This window comes from Equus asinus, chromosome X (assembly GCF_041296235.1).
Source record: "Equus asinus isolate D_3611 breed Donkey chromosome X, EquAss-T2T_v2, whole genome shotgun sequence".
In the NCBI taxonomy this organism is placed as follows: Eukaryota; Metazoa; Chordata; class Mammalia; order Perissodactyla; family Equidae; genus Equus; species Equus asinus.
Window position 1 is genome coordinate 45,147,955 of NC_091820.1, and position 27,269 is coordinate 45,175,223.

A 27,269-nucleotide genomic window follows, 5' to 3' on the forward strand; every position below is an offset into this window, starting at 1 on the left:
ACTACAAACTATTAATAAAATACTACTTATTGATATGGTAAACACAGTACCTAATGCAACTTACCCTAATTCTTTTAAGCCAATCAATTTCATTATTGAGAAGAACTTCAGCGTTGGGTATATTAATATTACTGTTGTAAGCATAATTAAGAAGATGCCTTAAAAGAGTGAAGTAGTCGCCTGAATGTTTAGCTCTCTCTCTCGCTGTGCTCTGAAACAATAAAGTAGAATAATATGAATTTTTTATGTCCGTGCTTAGAATCCACTTTTTAAAAACTAGAATAGGTGACTAAAAGAGTATGGGAAATCACTAATATTTTATTTATTAAATAAATATAGACTGCTCTAACTTTTTTAGGTAAGAAAGAAAATATTTATGATCACACATCGAAAATGACAAATACAACAAAATTCTGAAAAATAAAATTTAGACATTGCTCAACCTTATTTGTCCATAAAAAAATTATTTCCATAACAACAAACAACTACTAAAATAGCTAGTGGTCTGGGGATACAATGACCTATATTCTGGTCCTCATTTTCCGAAGTTGTGGGGCCACTTTGATTTTCTCTTTTTCTTTTATTGAGGTAACATCAGTTTATAACATTATATAAATTTCAGGTGTACATCACTCTATTTCGATTTCTGTGTGGACCACACCATGTTCACCACCCAAAGACTAATTACTATCCATCACCATACAGATGTGCCCAGTCACCTCACCCCCCAGCTGCTCTAACTTTAATATCAGCTAAAACCATAAATTCCTGAATGTTCCTTGTTTAAACAAGGAATTACATTGATAAACATATTAAAAGATCTCACCCCCAAAACGGTAAAGAGCAGAGTAATGAAGAAAAGCAGAGGCCTGTGTCCCATGCAACATCTGGTGCACATTAAAAAGAATTGCTCCTGTGCCACCTGGCGAACAGTTCTGAAATAAAAAAAAAGAAAAGATGCCAACACTGTTCTCTCTTGGGGGTGGGGGTGGGAATAAGGAGTAGGTAAATTCTAAGTAAAAATATGAGGTAACACTCCCTTAAGCCAGCAACACATGACAGATGAACTTAGGCTGTGCGTCAAGAACTATAGTCTCAAATTGCCACCGAAGAGTTTGAGGGATACCTTCTAATACCCCTTTTTTGGAACAGGCTGGAAACGCTCCTCTAGGTACAGGATGGTCTACAGTGAGCATTATGCATCTTTTTGGCCTTCCACAGGATTTTTATTCAATTGGGCTTTGAGGCAAACAACTCTACAGGAATTCTGCTGCAATTACAATAAGGACATTGCTGCATATGTCCCTTAGATTATACCAGCAGTTCCCAGAGCATGGTCCCCACATCAGCATCAGGATCATCTGGGAACTTGTTAAACATACAAAACCTCAGGCTCTATCTCAGACCTGCTGAATGAGAAACACTGACAGTGGGTCCCAGCAATTTGTATTTTCATAAATCCTTCAGATGATTCCAACGCACACTAAAGATGAGAACCACTGTATTATACAATATTCCCTCTGTGATGACCCATGGGAAAAACTTGTCTCTGGTCCCAGTACCGGGAATTTTCCCTGATTGTTATGGATCTTACTAGAATAAACGCTCCAAGTTGGCAGAGACATCATCTATTTAGTTTACTACCATGCCTCTAGAATCTAGAATAGTGTTTCGCATTCACTAGGTGCCAAGAACCGGTTATCAAATGTATAAATACTATTTTTGTTTATAAGATGGTGGTCTGTCTCCAGTAGAAAGTAACCTCTTTCAGGGCAGGGCTCTGCTTTATTGATGCCAGAGTTTCTGGCACCTAGAACAACATCTGACATATGGAAGATGTGTGCTAACTTAAGCATTTGTGTATCTTACAGACATTACAAACGACATTTCACGGTTAGCTATGTTTCCGTCTTTGTGCTAGCTGACAGAGAGCTTAGACGCAAATTTACAGTTCAATGTAAAGAACCTGAATCTTCTGTGTACCAACCTCTTCCTAGATATTTTTTAGGTTTCTGAAACCCGTACATGGTCCTATAAACCAGAAAGACTTTAGAAGCTTTGGGTTGAGTTTGGTGGAACCCAAGAAAATCGAAGTCAAGAGTGCCTAGTTTTCTGGGATAAGGTCATTAATGTTTATCAGATTTTCAAAGGTATTATGTTATTCATGCTGCCCTAGTTTATTTTTTAAAAAGTTAGGCATGCAGCCCCAATAGAGTAGGGGTCTATAAAGAGCTGGTGCTTGTCAGTTCCTGATGAAACCTGTCATACATGCAGACCTCTTTAACGCTTCAAATGAAACACATGTCTATCAACAAATCCTGTTGCCAGTATCTTCACAAAATACTCAAAATCTGATCACTTCTTACCACTTCTACCATATCACTGCCATGTTTCCAGTCTCTGTCATCTATTCTTTGGATTAATGAAACAGTCTGCTTTTCCTGCCACTCTATAACTTATTTTCAACAAAGCAACCAGAACAAACTTAAAATGTTAACTCAGACCACATCATTCCTCTGCTCAAAACCCTCCTATGGATTCCAATCTCACTTAGGGTAAAAGTCAGTGTCCTCACAATGATGTCTAAGATCCTTACAGGCTGCTTGTTACTTCTGTGATCTCACCCCCTACAAGTGCCCTCCCTCATGCACTCTGCTCCAGCCACACTGGGCTCCCTGCTGTTCCTTAACATGTCAGGCATGTCCCTACCTTGGGACATTTACACCTGTTGTTCCTTCTGCTTAAAACACACTTCCTCCATTCTCTACACGAATGATACTCTTTCAGAGCTTTGTTTAAAGGTCACTTGCTTAGGGAAGCCTTCTCTGACTATCCTATATAAAACCGAATGACACTAAGCCCCCACTCCTTATCCTCTTTCCTGCTTTATTTCTCTCTATAGCATTTATTACTACCTACACACAACATATTTTCCTGTATGTCTTCCCTCTCTACTCCTCACCCCCAATAGTATGTAGACTCCAAGAAGGCTGACATTTTGTCTGTTTTGTTTGTTATATCCCCAGTAGTTAGAATAGAGCCTAGTACATAATAGGTACTCGATAAATTATTTAACAATGAGACTGCCTACCATATTAAAATCTAACACTACTTAGATCTCAGCGTCAAAGGCTTTCTGTAAACTGACTCCTACTAATCTCCTTTACAGTATTATCTTTTACTCCTCTTTTCTACACATCAAACCAGGCTACTCGGCTCTGTCCTGAAAGCACTACGCCAGGAGTGGCAAACTCAACTGCCTCCATGCATCAGAGAGGTAACACAAGGAGTTAAATAGGCAGGGTATAAAGCAACGGGTGCTAGAAGGGGCTGGAAAAAACCATATCCACCTAAAGGAATACAAATCTGATTGTGAGTGATTACAATAAAATAAAGTCAGTGTTACGAGGTGGAAGCAGATCTCATCTAATAGGAACAGATGTCTGGGAAACCTTCCGGGTCTGGGGCTAAGGAAAACTTAATGGAAAATGTGGCATTTAAGTTGAAACTTATGATTAGAACCAAGAGTCAAATTGTGGAGTGCCTATAAACCAAATTTAAATGTTTAGACTTAATTTAAAGGCAATGGGAAGACATGGAAAGATTTTAAGCAGGAAAACAACATGATCATATTTTGCAAAGATCACTTGGTCTGCAGTGTGGTCCACAGATCAGAGTAACACCTTAGTCGTGCAACACTAGGCGTGGGAAGATTAAGGATACTGCAGTTGTCCAGGTAATGGGCGCTGGGTGCTTAGACAGGGGAAGAAGTAGCAAGGAGAAAAGTGTATGGAATCCAAAAATACACGAAGTAAAAACAAGACAACGGGGAGTGAAGGTGTGAGAGAGGACACCACCAATGTCCATCTTCCATTTTTATGCACACATAAATCTTATGCAAACATAAGCTCACATGCTACATTCTGCACAGAACCTTCACTTGTGCTCCTTCCAGGAAGAAAATAACTTGAATTCCTCCTCCGATTTCCAAAGCACTTTTTCCCTTTTATGACACTAATTTCTGTCTCAAAGTTCCTCGAGTGCAGAAACTATCTTATTTGACTTTGGACAAGCTTGACAATTGCTAAGCACACCGTAAGAACTCATATAATTTGCTGGGGGATTATAATTACACAGAGTCAGATTGTGTGGCAGAAATAAGTTAGAACTCAAGAGATATGACCTTGTCATTTAACTTCAGTCTTAGGCCCTCCATCAGCAAAATCTACTTCTCAGTTGCTACAGAATTAAGTGAGAAAATCTATGTGGGAAATGATCTGTAAATAGCTATACTGGTTAGTAATGCGATTATTCAAGTATAAACCCTACCTGAAGGGCAGCCTCGTGTATATATGCCCACAATCCCTATCTGAAACCCTCGGGGCCAGATGTGTTTCGGGATTCCGATTTTAAAAAGGCAATGATAACAAATAATGTTCAGGTCAGGTTACAACATGATTGAAAACTACAGGGCAGGGTAAGAATCAGTACTAGACAAGAAAATCAGATACCTAAAGCTCAAAAAGATCTTAAGCTTAGAAGACTCCCTTTGGTGCTGAAGACAGGATGACAGGCGTAACGAGACAAAGTGCTGCTACAGTACAGTATTTCATTGTGTGCCAAGTTTCAGGGAGGAGAGGAGAGAAACGGTTCTAACTTCCTACAAGGGGAATTTTCACAAAGGGTAGAGGGAACCTGTTAAACCAAGTTCCTTAATGCTCAGTAGCCAAGGAAGTGAAATAAGTTCCCTAAATAGTTTAAGATTTTTTTAAAAAATCAACATAAAATAAGAAATCTGTTACCTCCAGGTTTGACTTGATTTAAACTGTTAGCTAATCATCTTTCCTCTTTAAATGCAACTGGACTTACTCAACCTATTTATCTTTCGTAACATACATAGCTGGCCAATGATGATAACGTCTTCTCAAGGAGATAGCAAGCTCAACCTTTTCTGGGGGGGATCCTGTTAAAGGATTTTCTGAATAGGCTGGACTAGATGTCTTCAAGGAAATTACCAAGGAATTTCTAAAATAATAGACATTCCCACTTGAGGCCCACTAAATCACTTTATAGCATCCTCTGGAGTTAGCAGGTTGAACCTACTCCCTTATATCATGTACATTTTTTTTTTTAAAAAGTTTCACTTATCATTAGGCTTCATTTTAGCAGAATACTTATTTTGACTTTACAATAGCTTTTCATCAGGGATTCCTCACAATGGCATGTGACAGAATAAACAAAGTGAACATTTTCTCTTTTCACAAAATGTATATAAGAGATTAATTACACATAACAGTGGCACTAATTAGCACTCGAGTTTAAAAAGTTACCTTATGAAGGTCAGGATGAGATTGACATAAGAGGATGGAAACCAACGTTTTCTAAAAATCTGACCAACATGAATAAACAGAAGCCCGAAACAAAATAAATGTAATTAATTAAATGCTCTTGAAATTAGGGCTTTATAGTTGGTTTTAACTCTCAGTGTAAAGTGTACAGTTCTTACCATAAACCTGCCTTGTGAATTTCATACTGAATTAACTTCAATAAAAAACAAAAAAAGACCAAAAAAACCCAGAAACCTGGTCATCTAGGTATCCGAGATAGGCAGCTGATATCCTATTTAAATCTTGTAAACCAGATTTTAAAAATGGCTTAAAATATATATACCTCTTAGGAAAAACTAAATTCTGAAATTAAAGAAAAATTAATTTTAATTTGAATTCTGGGATAAATTCTGCCAGCATAAATTAACTCATTTCTGCTTACAAAAATAAGTTTATTACAATTAAAGAGGACACTTACTTGCTGTGACAGTGTAATAGTAAGTCAATAATGAATGTCTGCCAAGCCTTTTCTTTACTAAGAGCATCTAAGGCTGTTGGAATCAAGGCAAAACATAACGTCATCACTTCCAATGCTTCACAGCAAACCTGTTCATCTTCCAAGTCCGGCTCATTGCCTGCATTGGTCTGTAAAATTACAGTCGGGCAAATTACCTAGAGATGCATTTAAGAAAAAAATCTCATACAACTTCAAGTTAGTGCTTAAAACTTACCTACTCGTTTAAACCATTTGGCCTCGGCCTCTTTCCTGCAACTCTTGAGGCCCCTTTGGAATAGTATGGAAATGACTATAATAGACAGTGAAGTCTAACTACAGTATTTTGCTATGTCCCAAGGAGGGCCGAAGGAACCCACTGAGCACATCACCAGCTTCTTTGTGCTTCAGGCTCCTGGAGACCTTCTGAACCAACAATCATTCCTTTCTCAAGAACCACTCCACAGTGCAATTAGATATTTCTGGCTGGGTTCCATTACGTAGCTTACCTAAAGTGCCATTTTATTTGAAAGCAATTGCCTTGGACAATTGTTTAGGAAGGTTTTGAAGGTTTTATAACCTAAAATATACTTGCGTAGATAGCTAATAAATTCTAATCTTACTTTTTCAAAAATAACTACAGTACATGCCTGAAAATGAATAGGCATTGGAAGAGCAGCTGACTGAACAGCCAGCACTATACCAGACAGATACCAGAGGACACCAACATATATCCTGGGCAAATCAGGGTTATGCTGGCCACAAAAGGTAAGCTCTACCCAGCCAGAAAAGTTCCTGTAACTTAATTTCCTCTTCTAAATATGCAGCAGTGGCTTCAGAGGCAGGTACAAATGATAAGAAATCAGAGTTAAACAGAGCCTCTCTTCTGCAAATAATTTGCTTAACCCTAACGAGAGGTCAGGGATGATACCTAATCGACTGATACTCTTCCTACTTTTGACTGCTTTAAGAGAATCAAAAATACTTAAATGCCACGATACCAAAACTGACAGTTACCTAAACTAAAATTCACACAGGACAGAAAGATGATCACAGAAGAATAAAGAGAATGGGACAAAGTAAATTTAGTATGAGACAATTATGTCTGGCCCCAGTGAGAAGTAGAAAAAACTGTTGCATATTAAAAAGAAAGGAAAAAAAAAAGGAGGGAACTGGCCCAGTGGCGTAGTGGTTAAGTTCGTGTACTCTGCTTTGGCAGCCCAGGGTTCACTGGTTAGGATCCTAGGGGTGGACCTACACACCGTTCGTCAAGCCATGCTGTGGTGGCATCCCACATAGAAGAACTAGAATGACTTAACAACTATGATATACAACTATGCACCGGGGCTTTGGGGAGAGGGAAAACAAGGGCGGGGGGGGGGGGGGGGAGGCTCATGGCAGGATTCTGAAGTACTTTATTTTCAAAGTAAAGTTTTACTGTATTCTCATCTTAATTATAGCTACTAGTTAATTTTCGATCATTAAGATGCAAATGATTGGATTTTTAAAGATAGCAGACATCATAATTCAGCCTCACACACAAACATTTATTTAAAAGGAATATATTTCTGTGGTAACTCTTACCTTCTCATAAATTTTAGTGATTTCTTCATTTGGGCTAAATACTAGCTGTAATGCCCCACATCCTGACGCCCAGGTAATTTTTTGTATAGCTCTAATTACACAAATATCCGGCATATATCTTGAAGCCTGCAAGATAAAGAGTAATTAAAACTATTGACAGAGTGTGAGAGTGGAATAATCATTAGAAAAGCAAAAACGTTTCTTCTCCCTGTAAAGGAAACAGGAAGGGCTGTGAAGGAGTACCACTGTCTTTAGGTTCCCAAGTTGCCTTTGTCCCATTGTTTAGTTTAAGAGCAACACCAAAAAGTATGCTCTCCAAGTTATTATCTGGCTCTATATAGTAGTCCCCCCATTATCTGCGGTTTCACTCTCCGAGGTTTCAGTTACTTGCAGTCAACCATGGTCCGAAAATAGTAAACGGAAAATTCCAGAAATAAACAATTCATAAGTTTTAAATTGTGCGCCATCCTGAGTTGTGTGATGAAATCTCTCCCTGTCCTGCTCCATCCCACCCAGGACATGAATCATCCCTTTGGCCAGCGTATTCACGCGGTATACCTTACCTGCCTTTTAGCCATTTAGTAGCCACCTCAGTTATCAGATCAATTGTCTCAGTATCGCAGTGCCTGTGTTCAAGTAACCTTTGTTTTACTTAATAATGGCCTCAAAGTGCAAGAGTAGTGATGCTGATAATTCGGATATGCTGAAGAGGAGTTACTGTTTTTAATCTTCTACGGTGCCTAATTTATAAATTAAACTTCATCATAGTCATATTTACATATAGGAAAAAACAGAGTGTACATAGGGTTTGGCACTATTCGAGGATTTAGGCATCCACTGGGGGTCTTGGAATGTCTCCCTGAGGAAAAGGGGGGACTACTGTACTACTTTCAGAAGACTCTTAAAAAGACTACAAAGGTGATCCAACCATTGCAAGCCTAGTGTTTTTACCCAAGAGAAATAAAAACCTATGTCCATACAAACACTTGTACAGAATGCTCGCAGCAGGTTTATTCACAGCCAAAAAGGGGAAACAATCCAATGTCCTTCACCAAGTACGCTGATAAACAATGTGGAATATTCATAATGGGATACTACTCAGCAATAAAAAGGAATGGACTAATGGTCCGCAAAACACAGATCATTCTCAGCCATTATTCTGAGTTATAGAAGCCAGACATAAAAGCACACACACTTGTATGATATTTCACTTGCATAAAATTCTAAAAAATGAAAACTACTATATAGTGGAAAAGATCAGTGGTTACCTGGAGCCAGAGGGAGACAGAAAAATGGACTGCAAAGGGGCATATGGAAAGAGTGATGGAAATGTTCTGTGTCTTGATTGCGTCAGTGGTTTCACACATACATGCATTTGTCAAAATTCATTGAATTATATACTTTAAAATGATGCTGTTTATTGTACATAAAGATAATCAAAACCAGAAAGTACTAATATTAATATTTGATAAAGTTCACGTTAAGGGAATTTTATCTAGACTGAGACAGTGATTAAAGTAAGTGGGCCTAGGAAAATCAAGCACCAAATTGTGGTAAGGGCTCTTTCTAAATTAAAGAGAGGGTCAAAAGTAGAAAGAAATAAACCTTCTAGGATTTCAGAGCTTTAAAGGTTTAATACTAACCTCATCAGATATTTGCTGAGCAAGACGAATTGACACGTTTCTAAGCATGCATTCAGATGATGGATTTGGAATGCTCTGAAGGGCACTTTGTAGCACCACGGCTTGATCATGAGTAACTTGGTTGACCTGAAAAAAGATAACATTTCACCTGGAGAAAATAATTTGTACTTAACCAGACCCAATCATTTGCTCCTCACCCATCATCACTCCCTTAGGATAACCTCCTTCCATACATGCACTGTACAACCCATGGTGACTTACACAAAAAGCACTTCACAATGCCAGCAACGTAGGTTTCCTCTTTTTCTTGTGCACTGGAGTGCCACATTATCCCTCTGCAAACCCGCATTCTACATCAATCTTCATCTGGGATCAGCATAACTTGTAACTGGACTAACTGGTTCCAACCCTATCTAGAGATTCAGTCAAGTACTCCACATCTTTTACATGCTGCTCCTGGGCAGACCCTGGTCCCATTCCCTCTGGTCATCAAATTCTCCTTTGAACAGGAGAAAGATTAAGGAATATCAGTGACAGAATGAAAATACTAATGTATGAAAGGTACCAGTGTTTTACTGACTAGCATAACCAACTTCTTAAATCCCCAAGAACAAACATATAACTTTTAAGCGAGGCAATTCAGACTGCCTTTCAAGTTGTAACTCCCCTTTCTCTATATTGTATTTCCACAACAGTATTTAAGACATGTCTGTTGTACTAATTTTGCTTTTAGCTCCCTACTGACTGTGTGCTCTTTAAGACTAGAGGCTATCGTGTACCTTTGTATCTACAGTGGCACACTTTCTGAATAAATATTGGAGAAAAGTGAAAGAGGGAAAGCATTGTAATTGTTTTCTGTGTGCTTCATTAAGCACCTGTGTCAGAGATCACGATAAGAACCTGTTTTTATCTTAGAAAGAACCACTTTTCTTATCCTAATAAATATGGGACCCTTAATACAAAACAATATAAAACTTAGTTCATTTTTTTCATTATCTTTTTTAATGGAAAATTTCTAACATATATGAAAGTGGAGAGAATAGTATTATGAACTCCCATGTACCCATTTCCCAGCTTCAACAATTACGAACAGAGAACCAAAACTGTTTTACCTAGCCACTCTCCCTCACTTTCCATCCCCTCTCTATCCCAGGATTATTCTGAAGCAGATCCTGGATTATCAGATAATTTCATCTGCAAATATTTCAGCAATTATTTTTTTAAAAAAAGAGGGAAGCTCTTTTTTTTTTATATTCTTCTTCCCAAAGCCCTCCAGTACATAGTTGTGTATTTTTAGTTGTGAGTCCTTCTAGTTGTGGCATGTGGGACACCACCTCAGCATGGCCTGACAAGCAGTGCCATGTCCGCGCCCAGGATCCGAACCAGTGAAACCCTGGGCTGCCGAAGTGGAGGGCGTGAATGAAAGCAGTCGGCCATGAGGCCAGTCCCAGCTCTTTCTTTTAAACATAACCACAGTATCACTATCACACCTAGAACTATTATAAGTGCTATCACAATTCCATGTGATATTATCTGATAATATATCTCACTAACATTCCAAGCTCTCTAAGATCTAAGCCATTTCTAAAAAAGAAAATCTATATTACTGAAGATTTTATCTTCTATCAGTAACTCGGTAAACCAAAACTAACGCTGCAAATAAATCAAATTTTAGTCAGAATTACATGCATAGTTTGACCTCTCATTAATAGGCATCAAATTCTGGCATGTCTTGAGAACTTTTGGAGAAATGGATCCAACATGCCACCAAGGCAAAGACGGAGTCAAAATAAGCTCCAAACTGGAGTTGAAGCCCGTCAGGGTGGGAAGAGACGCTGGCAACAGGCCAACTCAACTGCATCTTTATTACCATTTGTGTCTCTATGCATCTGCCAAGTACAAGTTAACAAGAGATTCATCTGGTACTTTTATTGGGTTTAAAATAATTGAAAGTCAAACAGGATGTAAGGGGGCAGTGGGGAACTGTCCTCTCCGAGTGTAGTCAGTGAAAAGCGCTTGCACTTTTCATACAAATATAATTTAAGAGAAGGAAATCTCTAAAAGGAGGTACCACTGTAATGGAACTTGAAACATTTTGAATCTACTTTGAACTGTATACTTTAAAAGTTGCTGAGTTTAATCTTAAAAATCACCATCTGTTGTTATAAAGAAGATTTTTAAAACGTCGGTATTACCGATGACATGGGATTCACGCCTTCCACACCTGGCTGACAAGCTTCTGCTACAGCTCGAACGTGGCCATAGCCAATGGCAGTTAGCAACAGTTTGGCTATTTTAAGAGCATTGAGGTAGGCACCCCTTCGAGTTTCCATATCTGCATTTGGTAGGAAGTTATTTCTGGTTAGCATACTCAGAACGAGGGGTAGGCCACCACTCTTCAAGAAATGAAATTGAAAATCAGAGGAATCATCAGCCAGAGGTGCACCAGCAGGCATTAACAAGGCATAGACTACCTGGAAGAAAAAGGAGAAGGACTGTATTAAAAGGTTGTAAAAAGGCAACTTCTCTTTTCCCTAGCATCATTGCTAAGACATTTTTGACCATTTCAAAAGTATTTCATTACAATTTTATCCATGTTCTTCACATTACCACATAAAAGGTCAAATTTAAAGAACATGAAATAAATTTAAAAGGAAAAAACCAACCTCTGTTAGGTAGAGCACTTGTGAGGCCGAAGGACCAAAGAAAAGTGAGTCAAGTGATGGACTAAGGCTGCTTTCTCCAAGTTTAGCATGGTCCAAACAAATAGCTCTTAATTTTTCTATTGTTGTGCTATCTGTAAGGAAAAAAGAGACAGTCTTTTATAAACAAAACATAATTGATATGCTCCTAATATTTCACTTTTGATATTCTGAAGACTACTTTAGTATGGAATAACAATCAATTCAGTTGAGTTATAGGCTCAAACTTCAAGACATAACCAGATCTGGTTTAAAAAGAAAAAATCAAAATCCAAATCCAGCAGGGCTCCTTCATCAGTCAACCGAAGCACAAAGGAATCAGTCTCCTGCTACTCACGGACCTCAAATCTACATGCTCTCCTCAGCCACTGGAGACAGAAGAAAATACCAAAAGAGAAAAAACGACAAGCTCTGCTCTCCAACTTCTCTACTGTTCACTTCCATGACACTATGTATTAACCGGTTTGTTTTACTCAAAGAGGCTTAGTGGTATCCTAGAAACGGAACCTTAAAAAGGAAATAGTAAAAAAAAAAAAAAAAAGCAAAGAAAAAAACACATAGTGCCTAATGTTCGCCTTAGAGTAAGCATAGTTTTGATTTTTTTTGGTCATAATATTAAAAGATGAATTTCTTTTAAATCACAGTGAAAAGATACAGTAAGAAAAAAAAAAGACAGATAATACCAACACTCAAAAGTTAAGAACAGTCAATCAACTTTAGAAAGTACTTTGATAATCAAACTATTCCCAAAGTAAATGCCCTATGACTACAACACCACTTGATAAACAAGAATTTTTTTTAAGTAAAAGCTTTTTTTGAAGAATAAAGATGATAACTGAAAATTACTATAATTTCCTTAGGGTGAGCTAATTTTTACAGGCCTGGAAATACAAAAAATCTTCAATTTGTGTTAAAATTGTTGGTTTTCCCTATTCTGAAGGGATAGTGACATATAACTCAATGAAATATTAAATTTTTATAATGTAACACTTGTGAATATCTTCTCATGTTATTAAATATTCATCTCCTACATTTTTTTTTTGCACCCAGGGAAAGATTTGCCCTGAGCTAATATCTGTTGCCAATCTTCCTCTTTGTTTTCATTTTTAATTAACGGTTAAAATGACATCATATCATTTTTACCAGTATACCAAGTTTAATCTCTATTATTGGGCATTTAGGCTTTTTCCACAATTTTGTTTTACTACTTAAAGGTCCTAGCAGCTAAATCTTTGCAATTATTTCATCAGGAAAAAAAACCTGAGAGCAGAAAGAACTGCAAGATCCAAGACTTCTGACACACATAACCAAATTACTCTCCAAAAACAAACCAATTCATATGTTATATTTGAGAATGTCCTGCTTCGGTGAAAAATATTCTCAGTGAAGGATGGAAGCAAAAGAGAGCAGGAGAAAAGAAATAAGAGCTCTAAGAAAAGGAAGCAGTAAATTCTAAGCCAATCATTTCATTTTGTTGGATTATAGTTTATTCACCTGAGGGATCTCAACCAAATCATCAGTACTGGCCATTCGACCTTTAGCATTCACGAACCTAAAGCATTTTAGGTCCCTGATTAGACACGCTCACTTTACAAAATACGGAAAACAGAAAAATTTAAACCACCCATAATCCTGTCATCCAGATATAGTTAAGATTTTAGTTTATTCCTTTCTAGTGTTTTCAGATTTTTTATTTTTTTCCTTTTTCTCCCCAAAGCCCCCCGGGACATTGTGGGCCCTTCTAGTTGTGGCATGTGGGACGCTGCCTCAGCGTGGTTTGACGAGCAGTGCCATGTCCGTGCCCAGGATTTGAACCAACGAAACACTGGGTCGCCTGCAGCGAAGCGTGCAAACTTAACCACTCGGCCACCGGGCCAGCCCCCCTTTCTAGTGTTTTTAAAAGATATTTTAGCCTAATCGATTATATGATTCTAACAGTGGATTATTTAAAAGTATAGAAAATGATGAGCAGTAACACGGGCTAACAGCAGAAACTGTGAAGCCCAAGTGCATGCATCTGAACCTGAGAACTGTCATTTAAGCTACGTGTCCCTGGGTCAAGTAACTTACTCTCTCTGTGCGTCAGTTTTCCCATCTTTAAAATACAGATAAAAATAGTAATTCCCTCAGAGGAACGTTGTGAGGTTTAAATGAGGGAACAAGTGTAAAGCGCTTATAATAGACTTTGGCATATTTTAAGATATTAGTCAGACCAAACTTCTAGGGAAAAAAAAAAAGCTCTGAAGAGGAAAAGCAAGTCCTTCTGCTTGGTATCGCAGTATACGTTTTAATCACTCAGTATCAAGCGAGAGTCTGTTTTCCAGATGTAAGTAGTACCCGAAAGGTTACAGGAGCGCCTGAGTACAGTGAAGGTTACAAGAGATTAAATTACCTACAGAGAAGACTATAAAAGTTCTAAGTTTAATCGTAAATCATAATGGAAGTGCTTGACTTCAGGCAGTCAGAAGGAACTAACAGAGGTAAAGCTAAGGACTAGAAAAAAAGCTACTAATTCCATCTTGGCCCCCCCCCCCCACTTTAAAATACACGCACACGTGCAGAAACACTAAATGATTATCCAAATGTTACATAGCTAGAAACAAAATTTATACCTACTTCCTTTTCAGAGAGCCCCTGCTTCCTTTCTCAAAGAAGTGTGTGTGTGCTCGCTCAGACGTGTATGCAGCAACGACAGTGACACAGAGTAAATTAACATTTGTTGAATACTGATTAAATACCAGTCTGGGCTAAGGGTTCTCCATACATCACCCCAGTGAGTCCCTGCGATTCTATGAAGTAGTTATCAAGGCCAGTTTTACAGCTAAGGAAGCTCTGAAAAACTAAAAAAATTTGTGTCTAAGGCCACGTGGTAGCAACTAGAAGAAGCAGGATTTGCACTCAAGTCCATTTGAGTCCAAAGCCTATGATTTGTCTACTATAATACAATCATTACTGGCTATTTCAAAGTTGGCTGTTTCAAATTTAGGTACTATACTTTGACTATATAAAATATGAAAAAAAAAAACCACCCTCAAGTTTCTTGCTTGAGCTGCCTGGCGAGAGCTCACTCCTGCCATCTGGTGGCATTATGCTCAAATCACAAGATCAGGGATTCTGAAGTGGGTCTATGTTAAAATACGTTCTGAAGGTTGAATTTGCATACATAAAGCAACAACTGTTACTCAGCTACTAGTAAATAAAATACAAATTCTAAACAATACAACAGAAAAGGATTAAATTAAATCGTTGAGAGAAACCTTAATCAAGAATCTAAGTAATATTTGAACTGAATCTGTCCCACAGGGATCAGAAAGCAAGATGGGAAAGGCCAACAGGGTGTTTACTTCAGAAAAAGGTGATAATGGAAACAAGACAGTTTTAAAAATGAACTGGACCAATTATTGAACCGTATCAGCAATGCACCCACAAACCCCACTAAAATGAGAATAAGTGAATATAAAATATATAAACTCAAAAGGATAAACAAACAAACAGGAGACGAAGGAACACTGGAGAGATGTCAGTGAATCACTGAAGGAGCAGAGGGGATAGAAGGTAGATAGCTGGCTCAGCTGAACCAAGAAGCACTTGCGGGGTTAGAGGGAGGAGGAGAGCATAAGTTAGCACCCCACCAAATTCTAGAAAATCTAAGGGTATGAAAACAACAGGTACTTGAGAAGTTACAGATCAATCAAAGACCTAAAAACAGAGTGGCTGAGGTCTGTATAAGAAGCGAGTTTCTACTCTGTGCCCCCCCATCCCTGAAAAGATCAACTAGGTTGGGGAGCAGATTCCTCACTAATGTAGAGATAGGCACAAATATGGAATGGAGAAAGACCAAGAAGCTGGATTAACACCAGTATGAATCTATGTCTGTTTTTTCCTAATAGAGACAGATACAAAAATTGATAGAGAGGTGTGTATTACTTCCTCAGTCCAATGAAAAGACCTAGAAACAAGGACATCCTTGTAGTAATGAGCACAATTTAGCCCTCAGATTTTGGTTTCTAAATATCCTCTCTCTCGCCAAAAGGAGAAATGGCTGATTCCAGGGCTGGGATACAGAAAGTACTAGAAGAGCTTTAAACATCTTGTGTCAGAAAGTAAGAAAGTACTCAAAAAATGATGAGGCAATATAAAAAGGGCATTGGGTCTATGTAAAAAAACAGTGGGTCCATCCACTGACCATATCTGGGACAAGAGCAACAAAATAAATAATGATTATAGTCCAATGGATAAAATAAGAATCCATGAGTAAATAGTGATGATACATAACAAATAGGGGAGAAGGTAAAGCTCTATCTTATAGAATACCAACTAATAAATGCATAAAGAACAACCAACTTAAAACAAAATCATTTTGCAATCATCATAGGAAAACTGATTCAGGCAGTAATCACAATGAATGATAAAATCAGTAAGTAAAAGTCTGATGAGGAAAAAGTTACAGAGTTATCAAAGCATCTCCCCACAAAAGGAAAAATAACTTTGCAGAGGAGAAACCTGGTAGACATCAATTAAGTCATCTGTGATAATGTCACCATTAGGGACAAACTGATATGTGCCTCCTGGTGTGATGCTCTGAGGAAGACAGAGCATCACATTAGCAGTCTGTCAAAAAACGTACAACTGAGGCAGCCCTGATGGCCTAGTGGTTAAAGTTTGGCACGCTCCACTTGAGTGGCCCGGGTTTGGTTCCTGGGCGTGGAACCACACCACTTGTCTGTCAGTAGCCATGCTGTGGTGGCGTCCCACCTAGAAGAACTAGGACCTACAACTAGAATATACAACTACGTACTGGGGCTTTGGGGAGGGAAAAAAAAGCACAACCTGTACATAATCATCAGGAAACAGACAAAATCCAAAGAGACACATTCGACATCAAACTGATCTGTGCTTTTCAAAACCACCAAGGTTATAAAAGACAAAGACTGAGGAACAGTTGCAGATTAAAGAGATATACTAACTAATCATGCTATGTATGAACATCAATTGGACCCTCAACCAGAACACACTGTTATAAGGAACATTATTGGGAAAAGTAGTAAAATATTAGTACAGTCTGTAAATCAGATAATAGTAATGTATCAATGTTAAATTTTCTGATTTTGTTTAATACTGTGGTAATAACAGAACGTCCTTGTTCTTAGAAAGCACTAAGTATTTACGGATAAAAAGATACGGTATTTACAACTTGTTCTGTAAAGGTTAGAAAAAAATCCTATCATAGAACAATAGAACAACTATGGCAAAATGTTAACTATTGATTGGGGAAGGGTAACTGAGATTGTACTATTCTTTGTAAGTTTGAAATTACTTCAATAGAAAAAGTTTTCTTTAATAGGAAAAAAAACCCTGTTTGAACACAAGAGACATGCAAGAAACAGGAGAAAACAAATAAAACATCTATCAGTAATAGCCTCCAGAGAAATAAGTACAGTCTGTTATGTGGTAACATGTGTTTCCAGAACCCCAATTAGCTCATTTTCAATTGGCAAATAGAACCATGTCAGTAAAATGGTGAAGTGTGTTCATATGTGATTGTCCCCAGGCAATGGGAGTCAGTACGGCAGGAGAAGAATTGTAATTTCCAACAACAACTAAAACCAAAGCCAACCAAACAAAAACCCCTCAGCCTGGCAGCTGCACAGGAAGAACCCCTTTTTCTCTTCCAGGAAAATTAAAAGTGAGCACCTGGACCTGGGGCTCATCCTGGAAGGTGTACTTCCAGACTTTCAACACTCTTGGCAGATTTTCCCTTGTGCTGTGCCCACCTTAATGGTAGCCCATCTGTCTCAGAGTTCCTCTTCCATCTGTATTATCTCAGCACTGTCAAGCCAGCATTTTCTCTTTATTGGTTTCATGTCTTTTTATTATCTCCTGAGGCAGCCTTCGGCCACAATGAACTACCTGCGTGTGCTGTCCAAGTTACCACCGAAGATACTAATTATTTTTATTAGCAACCTGTTTAAACTCGATGTGAAAGGGCTGCCTAGCCTAGGGTGTAAGAGCCCAAGCAGGGTGAGGAGGATGTCCACACGGTGGGGCACATTCCCACGTAGCGACTAAGAAGCCAAGTAGGAGAGGAAGAAAGTACAAACAATGGGGTAGCTCAGCATGAGGATTCAACTCAGGCAGAGTGAGGAGGGTGTCCATGTGGTGCAGTGAGGCTCAGCATGAATGAATATAAAATACACACGCTCGATAAACTGAAAGCCAGAGTCCTTCCACACAGAGAAATGCATGGCTGTAGAGATGACTGATTACATAAGGAGGGCTGATTAAATAGGAAAATACATTAAAGGGTAACGGGACCCAGGTTGTTCACTGTCAGAGAAGGGAGTTACAAATATGGAAAAGGAGAAAACGAAAATGAACCTTGTGCTATCAGACTTGAATTGAAGGAACTGGTATGACTCTATGATGTGAGTTTTTAATCTATGTATCCATATGTGTGTGTATACATATGGATGGATGTATAAAATACAGATGTAAATGTGGATGTACATACACATATTGCTTAGTTCTATCCAACGAGAGCCCAGGAGCAGCAACATACCAATAGCAATGAGCACAATAGTGTTCAGGCCTTCCCTTCTAAATATTATTTTCCAGGAAAAGCAACCAGGGCTCCCTAGAGAAACGGCTCACTGCAGACTGCGGCAGAGAGAGCACATGATGTTAGGCTGGAAGATCGTGAGCCAGAAAGCACACAAGTGCTCAAAGAATGACGGGAATATGTGAAAATAACACGGAAATCAGCTTGAAGAGGCTCCCACTGGCCAAATTAGAGATAATTTGAGCATCTAAATCAATCATAGTGACGGATTATAACCTCTTGAATATAACAGGAAACCATGAGTTTATAGAGTTATAAATGAAAGAACAAATGGAAAGCCTGATGGGGAACAGCATAAACAGTTTCAAAGTACCTCCCCACATAACACTTACTAAGAAAGGGAAAAGAGTTATTTTAAAGTGGAGAAGCATGGCAAATGCTCAAGCGATCCACAGTGCTCATCGGCAGTAAAGGGAAAACCTGAAATTGCCCACGTGACAGGAAGCACTGGGAAGAACAGAGGCTCACTTCTGTGGCGTTCCCTCGTGCCTATGGGAAGCTTAGCATGATGAAAAGAGATAAATCTAAGGTGAAGGATATTCTACAAAATAACTGGCCTATAATCCTCAGAACTGTCAAGGTGATGAAAGTCAAAGATAGAATGAGGAACTACTCCAGAAGGAAACTAAGGAGATACATGTCAACTAAGTACAATACATGATTTATGAATTGGATCGTTTTGCTCTAAAGGAGAGTACTGAAGAACCTTTAATGGGGATTGCTAACTAGATAGTAGTAATGAATCAATGTTAAACGCCCTGGTTTAGACGGCTGCATTTTGGCTATACAAACATCTTTGTTTGTTGGGAATACACAATAAAGTGTTTAAGGGCGATGGGACATCAGACCAGCCAATTACTCTCACATGGATCTCAAAGAAGTTCTTAAATTGTACTTCCAACTTTTCTGTAAGGTTGTAAACGTTTAAAAAAGAAACAAATTTTTTTTTAAGTTGTACAGAATTGAATGATCTGCCCCAACTCTCTTTTTTTCAACAAACCCTGTTACTTTTAATGCCTAATTTGGCAAAACATTAGGTTTTGGAGGAAAACACATATTAGAGCAGAAACACTGAAATGTGTTCATGGAAAACAAAATCATATGGAAGGGGATCACTTGGAGGAAGGCAAGGGAAATTTAACACTAGAATATCTGGGTGCGAAAAGTCAACAGAAGAGCTGGAAAGAGCTAAGAAAACAACCCCAAAGAGGGAATAAAGTTAATGAGAGAAAGGAGACAGAGAAGGTAAGAAAAACAGATTTAGTCAAGCCAACACCACAGTCATAGACATTTTAAAGACACACAAAAAGCAAAACGCTCAGAAGAAAATGAGCAAAGAAAGAATACATCTCTCTCACAAATAAGGACTCTCTAGGCCCACCACAAAACAGACCTAACTCCAAGTCATCTCATCATGAAATTTCAAGCCCAAACTTCCAGAAACAGAGATCACACACAAAGGAACAGAAAACAGGTGGGTTTTGGTCTTCACACCAGCAACACTACCAAGTAGACAGGGTGAACGTCTAACTTAGAATTCTATACCCAAACTACGAATCAAATGTGAGGTTTTAGCTACATTCAGATAAGCAATATCTCAAAAACAAAAAACAAAACTATCTCCCATGTGCCCTTTCTGAGATAACTGCAGGAGGGCATGCTTCAGCAAAATGAGAGAACCTCAAGAAAGGCCTAAGAGCCAGCGACAGGGATACACCATAGGAAAGGTGAAGAAAGAGATCAAAACACTGAAAAGGGGAAATTATGAAATCCAGGAAAAAAAGGTGTCAGCATTCCAGTGAACTACTTTTCACACTCTTGAAAATGAAAATGCTGAATGTGAATTTAAACAAAAGCTGGGAGGATGTGGGAGTCAAGAGTTAAGTGGGTGTTTCTAAGGAATAAAAAAGGAACAATGCTATAGACGACACATGACCCAAAATATAGTCCAGGGGTCAGCAAAGTTTTCCTGTAAAGGGCCAGACAGTAAATATTTACGACTTTGTAGGCCTCATGGTCTCTGCCACAACTACCAAGCTCCGCTGCTTTAAGATACAAGCAGCTATAGACAGTATGTAAGTGACTGAGCATGGCTGTACACCAATAAACCTTGGTTTATGGATACTAAAATTTAAATTTCATACAGTTTTCATGAAACAAAAAATATGATTCTTTTGATTTTTTTCTTCAGCCATTTAAAAACGAACAAACCATCCTTAGCCCATGGTCTGTACAAAAACAGGCAGTGGGCTGGATTTGGTCTGTGGGCTATAGTTTGCCAACTCCTATTCTGGTCTATACCACAAAGCATGTTCTATCTAGGAACAGAATTTGCTAACATACCCCATTATTGTCCAGTATGTGTTTTATTAACATTATTATTATTTTTAAAGAAATTCTTACCAGGTGGCATAAGTTTCATAAGTACTCTTGCTCCATCTCTAAGAGGCGGCATATTCAGGCTGCTGCCTAAGTCCGCAACTTGCCAAAGGAAAGAGATGTATCTGGGATGCAGTGACATTATCTAGAATATAAAATACACAAAATATTTACCTGTAAATTATACGTCCCCCAAAGAGCCCACACATAAATTGTTTGTTCATCTCCACTGCTCTGAAATGGTTTGCCTTCCCTATCTTCTCACCTCTACAAATCCTTCGTGATGCAGACTGAACACATTATCCAAGGCAACTCCAGTAATCTCTGTGTGATAGCTCTTTTACTATTTTGTTAAACTACTTCTCTCATACAAACAAGTTAGACTCTGTATATACAAAAGGCTGCCATGCCCACTAATAGTTAAATTCCTAACCTAACTGCTGTAGGGAGCCAATCCTTCTGACACTGGAGTGGCTGGTATTATTAAAGCCATTAAAATTCTTATTCTGAAGAAGGATTCATTTTTGTGGTACAAATACAAAACACAGTGGTATTTCTCTAAATTTACATATTCAATAGTTATAATTAAGTTGTATAATAGATTAACTTTCTGTAAACATAGCAATACTGTATCTACAGGGAAACGTCATTTTAAATCTCAACCAAGTTAAAATCCCCTTTCAGAGGGATCCATTCTGAAGTTGATGGTTAACTGTACAGTTATTTGATGTTTTCTCACATTAAATCATAAGCTGCTTAAGAAAAAAACTATTCTACATACTTCTATGTTCTTGAAGAACCTAGCATAATGCCTTGCATACAGTAGTTCAAAACTATCTACTCACCACCCCGGGCAAACAGCTTTCCACTTCCGGGTTAGGACCATCACTGTAATGATTACCATGGTTTCCAGGAGATCCAGTTGAGGAATCAGAAGAGCTATCAGGGCTTGAAGGCATATTGGAACTTATCTGTGTAAGTTTGGCTGTAATTAGCTGAAAATGATATACTATGTTAGTATCAAAGACAAGAAAAAAATATACAAAACAGAAGTTAGTGACATACCAAGAAATAAAAAAACTACACACTATACTTCTAGAAATACCATAAATGTTGTCTAACATAATCACTTAAATAGTTTTAGAACTACTTTCTTCTGCTATGTTGTAGGTACCATGATGCCTGTCTTATTTCGTGTTATAATCCAAACACCTAATACAGAGCCTCAGATATAACAGATACTCAACTAACATTTTTTGAATGAAAGATGAATACTGAAATGAAAAAGTCTCAGGCTTGATTTTCTTGAAAATTTAATTATAGATACTTACCGACTTATCTTTTAAGTTTAATTGTCCAATCAACTTCCTATCATCTGCAGGATCTATCAGTTCACCGCCCACAAAGAGCTCAATTTTTGTATGCGCTACATTGGCCTTAATACGATTGAGAATATATCGTCGTACTGAACCAATTGTATCATTTGTATGAGACCATACGTCCAAGTCATCAACCTGCCTGCCCTGGTTTGGAAATCGAACTATAAAAGAGAGGTGTTTACCACGGAAAGCTCTGGAGGAAAAAAAGGGAAAACATTATATTCAGCAGATTTTCAAAGCTTCTTGTAAAGAAAATAAAGCTAGGAATTTAATATTGAATATCTTATTAAACAAGAGAAGTGAGTTGAAGATACTTATTTTTAGGTTCTTAGAAAAAAAATCTATTGCTCCTTTCAACTACAAGTACTACAAGTAATCTTCAAAACACAACAATCATATTCCATTGCTGTTACTCTTGTCCCTATGGTTGCAGAAAATGAGGAGTCTAAGTTTTAAGAAATTAAAACAGAGACGTGAGTAATACATCAATGTTTTTATGCTATAAAATCCCAACTCACTATTTTTAAATGTGGAAGATAAACTTCATCTTGAGACTAACAACAAAAATGCTAAGATGTACATTTTTTCTGAAAAAGTCTTAATATCAAACTTCATCCCCCAAAATGATATTTATGTTACTATATTATCTTCTTGCAAGATGCATAAGATAAAAATGATATTCAAGGAGTGACTTTAAATAATTTCATGGTTAAGAAAGAGAACTCTTGGGGCAAGCCTGATGGCACAGCAGTTAAGTGCACACGTTCTGCTTTGGCGGCCTGGGGTTCGCCGGTTCGGATCCCGGGTGCGGAAACAGCACCGCTTGGCACGCCATGCTGTGGTAGGCGTCCCACATATAAAGTAGAGGAAGATGGGCATGGATGTTAGCTCAGGGCCAGTCTTCCTCAGCAAAAAGAAGAGGATTGGCAGCAGTTAGCTCAGGGCTAATCTTCCTCCAAAAAAAAAAAGAAAGAAAGAGAGAGAACTCTTTAAAACAAATACTGATGGCACTCATTCTATAGACATCTCTAGATTATAACTATTTGAATTACTAAATGGTGAGACCTTAGGAGAAATGTTAGTAGACCATTTGAAAATATTTCTTGCTTTACTGGCTATCTTCTCAAGGTGGCTTTTAAGAACTCTTTCCAATTACTTTCCATAAGACTATTCTATTATTTGTAACAGTGTAAACAAACTGCATCAAAACACTTCAACTGCGAAATATCCCTGATGACACTTCACAGGCAATAAAGTCAAGGCAAAAAAAGAATGAAAAGAGCAGACTAGTCTTAATGAGTGAGAATGCCCTACAAAAACCCACACAGGAACACATAAAACAGACCCTGGAAAACAAACAAAGGTCTACCATTAAAAAGATTCTAAGGGCCGGCCTGTGGCCTAGTGGTTAAGTTCAAGGCAATCTGCTTCAGCAGCCCGGGTTCAGTTCCTGGGGGCAGATCTACACTACCTGTCCACAGCCACTCACATACAAAATGAAGGAAGATTGACACAGATTCACTCAGGGTGAACCTTCCTCAGCAAAAAAAAAAAAAAAGCAAAAACAAAAAAAGAAAGAAGATTCTATAAGATGCAAATGTTTTTAATGGGCAAGACATCAACATTTTCAAAAACAAAAAATTTCCCCAGTCTCCTTTTTCCTGTATACTGTCACTTTCTGAAGATAAAATGGCTAGGAAAATACCAAATAATTAAGAAACAGAACTAGTAGATCAGTGATCAGTTATTCACAAACCTTGACATAGGTAGAATTGTTCTTTCCTCGTGATAATCGCTGTCACATTCATTTATATACTCTCTTAACACAGTTAATACTCGAACCATTCGAACAGCTTCCTGTCTTGCACAATTAATACTGTCTTTGTCACCATCCAAAACACACAACGTGTCATATGAGGCTTTCAAACGATCAAAGCAAGACTGAATGAAGTCTTCATGGATCACAACCTACAAGCAATATGTCAAATAAAGAGTTCAAGTTGCTTTGAAATGTGAAAGTTAAACATATATATAAACATTAATGATGGGAACAAGTAATTTAGAGGTAGCTCTCAATAAACCACACCATATTTAACCAGACAGTCTATAGTGATAATAAAACACACTGTTTTGTCAAAGGAAGCTAGAGTTATGTAAGTTAACAAGTATAAACTAGATACCCCAAAAATGAACTTGAGGATTCGGTGTTAGAATCAAAAGAAATTCAGTCAAAACCTCTTGCTATACTCAGTCGCCCCTCGGTGTCTGTGGATGCTCAAGTTCCTCACAGAAAACGATGCAGTATTTGCATATAACCTACGCATAGCCTCCCGTGTACTTTCAGTCATCTCTAGGTTACTTATAATACCTAATACAATGTAAATGCTATGTGAGTAGTTATACTGTATTGTTTAGGGAATAAAGAAAAGAAAAAAAAGCCTGTACACGTTCAGTATGGACACAACCATCGTAGGCCTTCAGATCTGTAGCTGGTTGAATTCATGGATGCAGAACCCACGGATAAGGAGGGTAGACTGAGAATATCCGCCCTCCTTATCAAAACCATCACTTCAAGATAAGCACCAAAACAACACTCACTTAGACAGCATTTTGTATGGTTGAAATATGAACCAAATATTTTAGGTATATTTTAATAAGAGATGAAACAAACAATTTCTAGTTAACTTTGAATTAAAGGAAAAACTCTTATCAGCAAGAGTTCTTCAATCAGAATTCGAATTTGTGGAAGTTTTAATGCACTTCAATACTCACCTGATTGACCTGCAGCCTTGGACCAAGGTTTGTGTATATCTCTTTAAGGAGATCTATAGCTCTGCTGGCAATATCATCATTACTCTGAATCACGACCTAGATTCAAAAAGATTCAAGCGTAAATACCTTTCAAGAAATATTTCAGTCGGGCATCAAACTAAAATGGGTTTAATTCAATTCAAACCATACCCTCAGTTATTTCTAATACAGTATTCAATAATTTAAGGGTAGACTGACTTTGATAACCAAGTAAATCAAGTAAAATTAAGGTGTGAAAACAGACCAAAAGGAAGAATAGTAAATGCAAAACTCAAGTCTTTCAATAAAGGAATTTAAGAATAGAAGACACATTTTAGTAAGGATAAAATATGCTTTTACCACTATTATTTAACTGTGCACTGAACACCTTGGGAGCCAAGCTGTGAGACGTTAAAGGAGGAATTCAAATTGGTTAAGAGGAAATAAAAGATTACATGAAATAGCTTAGTATAAAAGGCTACTTATTCCATTTCTACAGATCTTTAGCACTCATCTAATTCTAGCAGTGGTTTTCAAACTACATGTGGAACTCTAGGGCTTGGCGGAAGTGTCTTAGGGCTGACCCTGTAATAGGCTTGGGGAGGGGGCAGGGGCTGAAGCACAGGCAGATGGAGCAGGAAAACAAGGGCTTTCCCTTGTTACTTCAATTAGTTTTACATTTTGGAGTATTACATAAATTTTGATTTTTAAAAAGGGTTTCTGTTGTTTAAATATGTTGAAAACCACTTAAAAAAAAGTTTGAACAATCAAATACTACAGTAAACATCTTAGTCTGTTTGCAAGAAAAATATTTCCCATCCAAAGAATAATATGAACTGCTGTGAACAGAACATATTTTTAAAGATAGGAATAATATATTAATCGTATATTGCTACAACATGAATGGGCCTTGAGGGCATTATGCTAAGTGAAATAAATCGGAGAAAGACAAATACCACATGATCTCACTTATACGTGGAATCTAAAAAACAACAACAAAACCCACAAACAACCAAACTCAGATACAAAGAACAGATCAGTGGTTACGAGGCAGGGGCTGGGGAGTGGACCGAATGGGTGAAGGGAGTCAAAAGGTATAAACTTTCAGTTATAAAACAAGTAACTCCTAGGGATGCAATGTACAGCACGGCAACTATAATTAATAATACTATACTGCACATCTGAAAGTTGCTGAGTAAATCTTAAAAGTTCTCATCACAAGAAAAACAAATTGTAACTATATGTGGCGATGGATGTTAACCAGTATTGTGGTGAACATCTTCTAATATATACATATATCGAATCATTATGTTATACACCTTAAACTAATGTTCTACATCAATAATATCTCTATTAAAAATATATATATATATGTTACTACAAAAGTGAAAAGATTACCCTTAAATAGATGATAACATTTTACTCCCTCAGGTACTTAAAAATACCAAGTTAAACAGTGCCAATAAAGTAGACAATCATAATCCCTTCTAAGTCGTCTTCTCTTCTGTCCTCTATTTATTTTAGTATTAAATGTATAATACCCTAAAATTAACATTGAAGAGAAGAAATAGATCTACATTGAATGAAAAAAGGGAAGAACAATAACTTCCATGGGGAGGCATGAAAGATTTGTACGGTTAGTGCACTTCTAAACACATCTGGAACAGACAGATTCTAAGTCAAGACAAAGGAGCAGCAGTGGGGCAGAAGGAGAGGGAGGGAAAGGGAGAGAGAGAAGAAAAAACCCGATGACAAATGACATGAACAATAGTATAAAGATGAACGATCCACCACCTCCTGGGACAAGCATCAGAGCAGCATACATACATAAACTTTACTTGCAAAATTGTGATTCCTTACCTATTTGAAAAACTACATCAGAAACAACTGTCTACAAAGTTCCTAGTTTCCACTTACCCTCCAAAGGTAATCTAATCCTATTAACTCCAAATCATCCATCATATATGCTCTCCTTTTTGCTACTAGTTTTCCTTCTCGACAATTCACAGCTTTGAAGAATCGCTCAAAACATTTCATCCCATTTTCAGTTAACAGGGAAGGATCAAGCTGAAGCACATTACTTTCAAAGAAGTCCTTATTAATATCAGGATCCAAGTCTGGTTCATCCCCCATCAACTTGGAATACCACTTAAAACAGGCTTCACGGTCACAAAGGTAAACTGCATTCTCTGCTAAGCATTTCCAGATTTGTTTTGCCTGAGGAGCACACAGCCACAGTTGGCCATCCTTCAATAAAAATCTTGGAAAAACATAAAAAATTAGCAATTAGACATACATAATTTTTATCTTGAAAGACAATCTATCTATATATATATAAGCGAAATATAAACCA

General features: G+C 37.7%; 1 protein-coding gene across 4 annotated transcripts in view; it reads right to left on the reverse strand.

The window, feature by feature from the left end:
- The window catches only part of USP9X (ubiquitin specific peptidase 9 X-linked), a 145,387-nt gene that overhangs the window by 34,108 nt on the left and 84,010 nt on the right, over positions 1-27,269 (reverse strand). For 2 of the 4 annotated variants that reach the window (XM_070502649.1, XM_070502648.1), the window contains exons 16-28: positions 26,834-27,176; positions 24,899-24,994; positions 23,883-24,094; positions 22,079-22,319; positions 21,593-21,742; positions 20,772-20,892; positions 11,714-11,844; positions 11,243-11,521; positions 9,048-9,173; positions 7,405-7,530; positions 5,806-5,972; positions 827-935; positions 65-211 (exon numbers count right to left, since the gene is read on the reverse strand). In XM_070502649.1, coding sequence (XP_070358750.1) covers positions 65-211; positions 827-935; positions 5,806-5,972; positions 7,405-7,530; positions 9,048-9,173; positions 11,243-11,521; positions 11,714-11,844; positions 20,772-20,892; positions 21,593-21,742; positions 22,079-22,319; positions 23,883-24,094; positions 24,899-24,994; positions 26,834-27,176 — 2,248 coding nt within the window. Of the gene's footprint in view, positions 1-64; positions 212-826; positions 936-5,805; positions 6,000-7,404; positions 7,531-9,047; positions 9,174-11,242; positions 11,522-11,713; positions 11,845-20,771; positions 20,893-21,592; positions 21,743-22,078; positions 22,320-23,882; positions 24,095-24,898; positions 24,995-26,833; positions 27,177-27,269 lie in introns of all 4 variants that reach the window. The other 2 variants (XM_070502647.1, XM_070502646.1) reach the window with 1 other exon arrangement.